Source organism: Triticum dicoccoides, chromosome 7A, assembly GCF_002162155.2.
Source record: "Triticum dicoccoides isolate Atlit2015 ecotype Zavitan chromosome 7A, WEW_v2.0, whole genome shotgun sequence".
NCBI lineage: Eukaryota > Viridiplantae > Streptophyta > Magnoliopsida > Poales > Poaceae > Triticum > Triticum dicoccoides.
Genome location: NC_041392.1, coordinates 617,922,867 through 617,930,173, shown reverse-complemented (window position 1 = coordinate 617,930,173; position 7,307 = coordinate 617,922,867). Strand labels below are relative to the sequence as shown.

At 45.1% G+C, this 7,307-nt stretch overlaps 1 protein-coding gene across 1 annotated transcript; it reads left to right on the top strand.

The window, feature by feature from the left end:
• The first annotated feature begins 1,211 nt into the window (after nt 1-1,211).
• LOC119331964 (methyl-CpG-binding domain-containing protein 2-like) lies at nt 1,212-3,700 on the top strand. The gene is made up of 4 exons (XM_037605142.1): nt 1,212-1,787; nt 2,335-2,388; nt 2,519-2,673; nt 3,073-3,700. Exons 1-4 carry the CDS (start codon nt 1,669-1,671, stop codon nt 3,387-3,389), a joined length of 645 nt encoding a protein of 214 aa, XP_037461039.1. The 5' UTR covers nt 1,212-1,668; the 3' UTR covers nt 3,390-3,700.
• The last annotated feature ends 3,607 nt before the right edge of the window (nt 3,701-7,307 follow it).

Here is a 7,307-nt window from a genome sequence, read left to right as displayed (position 1 = left end):
ACGATTTAGAGCGGATGTATATTCTTGTAACTTGTACTGCTGCGGCCTCGTCCTCGATCAGGCAGGGTCTTGATGATGCGGCGGCCGTCTTGTTTGGTTTGGTTGTATGCGAATGCGAGCATGTGTGGCTGACCACCTGATGCATGGCTTTGATTCAGGGAGCCTGATTGGGTGACATGTGGTGGCTTATTTTGGCCATTTGTCGCCCACGTTAGCCATTTAGGGGCAGCACTGTTTTCTGGCTGCTATAATTAAACTTGGTGTGCTCAAAATTGGTGGCGACCTTGTAGTTTATTCAGAAAAGGCAAGGCTTTATGTTAGGTTGGTTGGACTTCAGCACTTTATTACCAATGCACCTTGGGTCTTAAATAAAACACTTGTTAGTGTAACCTCTTCTCTTTAGTATTTGCCCTGATTCTGCTTGTTCACAGCACTGTGTGGGCGATTATGTGCTTTGGAACCTGGATGTATGGGCAGTTGTTGATAAATATGCAGTGCACATGCCTTCGCTAGTCAATATCTAACGCTTGTAATTTGCCTTATATGGACGATGGGGTATCAATTGACTGCTGCCGTTATTTCTGTGAGTTTGGTTTCTCACCTCCTGCAGAAATATATTTGTGATATGTCAGCACCATTGTTTACTTGGTTGATTTGCACATAAGATAGCATGATTACCGAGCTGTCCAAACGGTTAGGTTGTGTGATGCTAATGACATGTTTTGTGTAACCTATGAAGAGCATCCAGGGAAGTCATTGTGTTTTCGACTTTCGTTCTACATTTGCTTCGCCTGATACTGTGCCTCTGAATTTTTTTAGTGTAATGTGGTGTTCTCCGTCAATATAAATGTGCAATATCTTGCATGCCACTGCATAACTGCATCTTACAGATAGTCTTGGTGTCATTCTAATTTTGTCGAATTCGCTTATTGAGTGCAGCGATGATTACGAGGTAACCGTAGTCCTACCAAAGGCATAGTTGTAGTTAGTACAGCCTTACAGGTTTATTTAATATGATAGAATTGGTCGTGTTTCTGTCTTCTGTTTTTTACGGTGGTAAATAGTGGAGCCGTGCAATGTACTGATTTCTTGCAACTGCGATATGATAATTGATTGTGCAGCATGTTTTTTTTACCTGGAACAATGTGTGATAACTGTACTCAAACCATGCTTTTTTGTTTATTGAACCTTTTGGCCATTGTTGCAGGAAAAGATAGTTATCTCATGAGGAATTTTCGAGGTCATAACCCTGAGAAAGGGATGGTTCATCCTCGCAAGCGTTCAAGAAAGAGGCTTATTACCAGTGACAGTGATGATGATGACTATACTGACAAGGATTACTCAATTGAAGAAGACGCATCAAAGCAGCTTGTCCTTTATGATCCGCAGACCACACGTCGCCAGCAAAGGGAATTCCAGTTAGCCGAGCCCATATATGACTCTACTCCACTGCAGCAAATACCCCCGAAGACAAAGTATGGTGGACACTCCAGAGTTTTACCATCTATTGGGCACTATACTGTATAGTGCGCTCAGTGCTTCAAATGGAGGATTGTTCCAACAAAGGAGAAATATGAAGAGCTGCGTGAGACTATTTCCGAGGAACTTTTTGTGTGTGCAAGGGCTCGTGAATGGAACCGTGTTTTATCATGTGATGACCCAGAAGATATGTCACAAGATGCAAGTAGGGTGTGGGCAATTGACAAGCCAAACATTGCCCAAACTCCTGTTGGCTGGAATAGGGAGGTCAGAATCAGGGGGGAGGGTTGCAGCAAGTTTGCAGATGTGTATGCCACTGTTCCTTTTCCTGCATTGCACTAATACCTGTGATTTGTTATTATCAAGTCTTTTGGTCATTTCCATGTTCAGTCCTTCCACTGCATTTTTTTCAGAAACTAGTCCTTCCACTCTACTTAATAGCTTTTTGCACCGTATCATTCATGGAATGATTGATCTAGTTCTTGATCAGTCTCTTTGCTTTAGCTACAACTGGTAAAGTATTAGCATGCCCTTTTGTGGTTTATTCCTGTTAGCTATGATTCATGAAACTACACAGTACTGTACTCCATGCCTCTTTTTAAGAAATACTTCATGCTTCTTGATAGCATAAAACATTTGCCTCTTATAATATGTCAGTTTGACAGCCATTGTTTCCCTGAAAAGGAGGATAACCCTGTGCTGTTGAGCAACCATTTATATGTTTTATCAGTTTTGGTGATGCCAATTTAAATCTCTAGTAATCATGAAATCTGTTCTCCAAAGTTATTTGCTTGTGGTATTCCGACATGCAACATACTTGATCATAACAATATTTGTTATTTTGCTTTCTCTCAGATATTACACTTCTCCAGCTGGGACAACGTTAAGGTCAATGGTTGAAATTGAGAGGTGAGCTGATGAATTCATATTCTGTTACTTTTACCTACCGTTTGTTACTTACAGCACCCAATTGATCTAGCACGCCAAATTATGGCATGTTCTTCCCAGATGCGATACAATCATCGTTTTGATATTTCAGGTACTTGGCAGAGAATCCATTCTACGTTCGACAAGGGGTTTATTTAGGCCAGTTCTCGTTTGCTATCCCAAAGCCTCTGCAAGAAGATTATGTCAGGAAGCGTAAATATTCAGCAACAACTCGTGAATTACCGGATATTCTTGAGCCAGTTGAAGGTGTGTGAATTCAGTCTAAGATTTTCCGTACTGTTAGCCCTTTCTGCTATACATTTTCAGAAATATTTTCTTATCAATCCCCTAAGCTGCCAGATAGTGCATGCTTCAAATCAAGTATGATTGTGGAAATGGTAACCATGACAAATGCCTTTTGGAAACATGTGTGTTACTAATATGCATCTTCCAAGGGAAATTGTTAATGAGCATGGATCAATGAACGAGTGCATGAGCTGCACTACTTATTATGTTCTACATTCATCATTCTTGGTCTTCGTACCATCTATAATGTTTTCTAGTTTTTTACTGACTTGGCGATGTGATGCATACATATTCTTTTCCCAACCATGCCATTGCTGTTTCCTGACATAATTCTGCATGTGTGGCTATTCTTTGTTTCAGTGAATCCACTGTGCTGGGCAGCACCTCCTACCCGCAGAGAGCTGCTTCAGATGGGGGCTTCAGCTTCGAACCCCGTCGACCTCGACGACGAGCCCGAGGTGTTTGAAGCAGCACCTATGCACACCAACAGGAGAAATCTGAATCAAGCAGTGCCGTCATGGAGCGGGCGCAAGAAGAGAGCAGCGGCGTCAGGAGAGCCCAAGAAGAGAACCATGCAGCAAGATTCGGCGTCGATCCGTCCACCGTCTCCACCCAGCTGGCCACGCCGCGGCCAGCCTCAGCGGTTCCCCAACGACGTCGAGCACGTGCTGCTGTGAGCCCGGCCGTAGGCGGCAGCTTCCTCCGGGTCTTCCTGTGGGTTTGGTTTCATTTTGCCCTCGACGAACATCGAATCGAGGAGGCGACGATGGACGTGGTTGATCAGATCGGATGCCGGAAGCATCGAGTTTTGGTGGTGTGAATATGATGCCCATGGCAATGGCGTAGGCCGTAGTATCCCCCAGATAATATAGGTTTGGTAGCTTTTTTGAGACTTGTTAGGACGTGTTGCTTGTACTGCATATATATGTATGCTCGTATGGTATGGTATGGTGGGACTAGGTGCGCCTTGACTGAGTAATGTTGGAGCAGGCCCTAATTATGTGATCCCTTTGTTATCTTATCCTGGGAGTCGAGTCATTTCTCATCTCCTAAGTTTGAAGATGTACAATATGTTGGCGATGAAGATAATGATGAGGGGAGGGGGAGTTCCACTCGAAGATCAGAGGCGCGAATGCATATGAGGTCTCCAGGGAGGATGCAAGAAAGGAGAAGATGATTTCTGTACAAGGAGATGCTACAAGATGATCACAATAAGGAAGGAAATGGAGGAAACAAGAAAGGACACCTGGATGGATGGAGCTCAAGGAACTTGAGGAGCGCAAGGTTGCCATTTAGCAGGAGAAGTTCAGGGTCATGGGAGAGGAGGTGATGACCAAGAAAATGGAGCAATAGCAAAATATTGCGTTCACGGGTACCAGTGTCTCTTTGTTTTCAAATCAGAGGCAAAAAATTTGCTTCATCGATTAACTGAGAGAAAAGAGTAAGAGTTGATGAAAAACGGTGCAAAAACAATGCAAATTTGACCACATGCGAACTACTCGCAAAGTATGAATCTCCGGCCCGCACACGCAAACCACCAAACTCTCCCAACATGCTACAACTGCAAACCCCTGGCACATGGATCAGGCCAATATTTGACCACATGCGAACTACTCGCAAAGTAGGAATCTCCAGCCCGCATAGGCAAACCATCAAACTCTCCCGACACGCTATAACCGCAAAACCCTGACACATGGATCAGGCCATCGCTAAAGTTATGTCCATCGAGAACACCTTGACACACAACATCAGACACCACCAAATCCACGGTGGCAACAAAAACCACGAAGACGAACCATGAGACTGTAAACCATACATCAAGTCGCCACATACGCTTTTTCTATATCGTCACTCTTCTTTGCTTTTGCTTCTGAAAAATTTGACTGGATGATGAGGGCAGAGGCCGTGGTGGCGTCGATGGTAGAGAGGCCTGACAAGGTCGATACGTCAGTACATACTTTGAGGATGGATCGAGGGAAGACGGAGGTGACGGCCCTTTGCAGCGTGTGCGTGTGGTACTCACTGAGAGTGCGCCGAACCCGAGTGTTACCCAGTCCCGCCTATGTGGCTTTGGATGGGGCATCTAGCGTTAGATGTTAGGCTTTTGTGCGATGTCTGTTTGATATTTGGCCTGGACATTCGGCACACCTTCATAAAGAGGACAGGAGTAGCGACATGTGTCGTTTAGATGGTGGCCTCGGGATTACTGTTGTATTTCTTTGTAAGGTCTTTGTGAATAATAAATAATATGCCCGCATGCATCTCCCAGATGCAGAAGCCGGGGAAGATTCCTCCTTTTTCTAAAAACAAATGAGGGCAGAGGCCGTGTGTGGCGGAGGCAAGCTGTGATGGTGAGAGAAAGATAAGAAAAAGATGGATTTACCATTGAATCAAAATCCAACGGTTTTAAACATCACACACTATCCGCAAAAATAAAAAAAATAAAAAAAAATCACCAATGACTAAAACAGGCAACCGAGTTTCTAGCTCTCATCAAAGAATAAAAGTAAAACCCTGCAATTTACAATTCTTTTCTCTGAAAAATACAGTTTGTGTTTGGTGGTATTGTGTGCAAGCAGCGTTGAACAATCTGGTGTCCGTTGCGGGGTGGGTCCCAAGGAGAGAGAGAGAGAGAGAGAGAGAGAGAGAGAGAGATGCGGTCAGGGGTCCACCCGCAGCCGCAGCGAGAACTCATTCGAGGTTTGAAGGCTGATTTCGGGCTTCCCTCTCTTTTCTTGCGTATCCCCGCTTCCTTCCGAGCTCCATCCTCGCATCGCACCTCAAAAAAATCCCCGCAGCTTCCACCCATTCTTCCTGACGGGTTAGGGTTTGGTCACGAAATCGCCCGCCATCCCACGAAATCCAAGGGCCGAGCTCACCCTCACCCGCGCGGGGATGATGGGCCGTCTCGGTCTTCAGTCTTGCCAGTCTTTACATAGTGAAAAGTGGAGGAGTTTGCTGCCGAGGAGCACTTGTCCGCCTGCGTCTCCACCGCGCGCCAAGCCCCAGGCCCCTCGCACATGGGATGGGATTGGGAGTGGGGTTCCCTCCGCACCTGCCCTTCACCTTCTTGTGCTCGGTACGTCGGATGCATTTCTAAACCTGTATCCCTATTTAACACCTAAGGTACAATACAATAACCAGTTAATTCTATTTTGAATGCCAGCCATTACTCACACATCGGATGAATTCGATGGCTTTGCTGCCGGCCTCCCTTGCTGTGCTGCCCCCTGAAAAACCAGATGAAGAAGAAATTTCAGGGCCAGTTCTAATCATCACCAATCTGGAACTTCCACGAAGCATTCTATTTTCTCCATACACGATGAAAGCAATCACTAGTAGTTTGCCAGTTGACACCGCAGATGTGCTATACTCAAATGGATATTTCTTTCTACTCAAAGAGGGCACATATGTTTCGCTGTGGGAAGTGAGGTCAGAGAAGCGTTTACTCAACTTCCATGTGGGGGTGGAAATTGAACAGGGTTATTTCAATGGAACCCCTGGTTCAGATCTTACTGTAGTGCTCGCTAGGCAAAGGATATTTGCTGAAGTAGATGCCGATGATAATGCAGATGAAGGTGGCGGAGAAGCCGATATCGTCACTGAATTTTGGCTAAGAACAATGGATGGTGTTTGGCAGCAGAGTGCTGTAGTATGCGGACATTTAGGCATACACAGCCTCATCATCCACCAAAATGCTTTGTTTTGGTTATCTGACAATGGATGTCTCTGCTCGGTGACGCAGGAGGAAGATGGTCTACTACATCTCATAGAGTGGGAGGGTGCTGTGGAAGCAGTTGGAAACAGCTTTTCTCTGATTGAAAATCTTGCCAGTCTTTACATAGTGAAAAGTGGAGGAGTTTTACCAAATTTGGCTGGCATTTACAGAGTTGTCCCTGGTGATCCACCTGCGTTTCCAGAGACCAGAATGATCGGGAAAGACATCTTCATTGTGCCCGGGAGGACTGGCATTGTTCTTCCTAATCAAACAGACGACAGTCGAGTCTTCACTTCTCCACTGATAGCGGACGCTGACTGCTCTCTGTACGTATCTACTCCATCAATCTCTTCTTTATTCTTTCATTTTCTTATTGTTAATTCTTTGGAGTATCTACAGTGCTGAGGATTAGAAAATTTTCTTACAGCTATGTTGTCACTGCAGGTTCAGCTACGTACACAATCGTCACGATAACATCAGGCCTTGCGAGGGCCAAGTATTTCACATGTGGTGTTCGGCTGCCTGGGTAGTGATGAAGCCCCGTCTCTGAGTATTCGTTCATCCTTCGACCAGATGAGCATGAGTCATACAGAATGCTTCGGTACAAGTGCTTGTGGAGTCTGTCATATGCAATGCTTCTGTACAAATGTTTCTGCCAACTGGTGGAGTGCGTTGCAGGGAATGCAGTCAGGTGTAACAAGCAGTCAGCGCTGCATTCACATTCACTGATTACAGCACAAGAAAGTGTAACAAGTGCTGTAGCCAAAGGCCGAGAATAAAAGGAAACCACCTAGAACTAGTACGTCCTTAGTTGCCTAGGACCAGTCTGCCAAGTGTAACTTTTGGTGCTGCTACGTACGTTCTTCTTGCATATATT

Coding starts and splice junctions, on each gene's coding strand:
- LOC119331964 (XM_037605142.1), top strand. CDS start 1,669: ATGTCACAAGATGCAAGTAGGGTGTGGGCAATTGACAAGCCAAACATT. Junction 1,788..2,334: donor TGCAGCAAGTTTGCAGATGT/GTATGCCACTGT, acceptor GCTTTCTCTCAG/ATATTACACTTCTCCAGCTG. Junction 2,389..2,518: donor TCAATGGTTGAAATTGAGAG/GTGAGCTGATGA, acceptor TTGATATTTCAG/GTACTTGGCAGAGAATCCAT.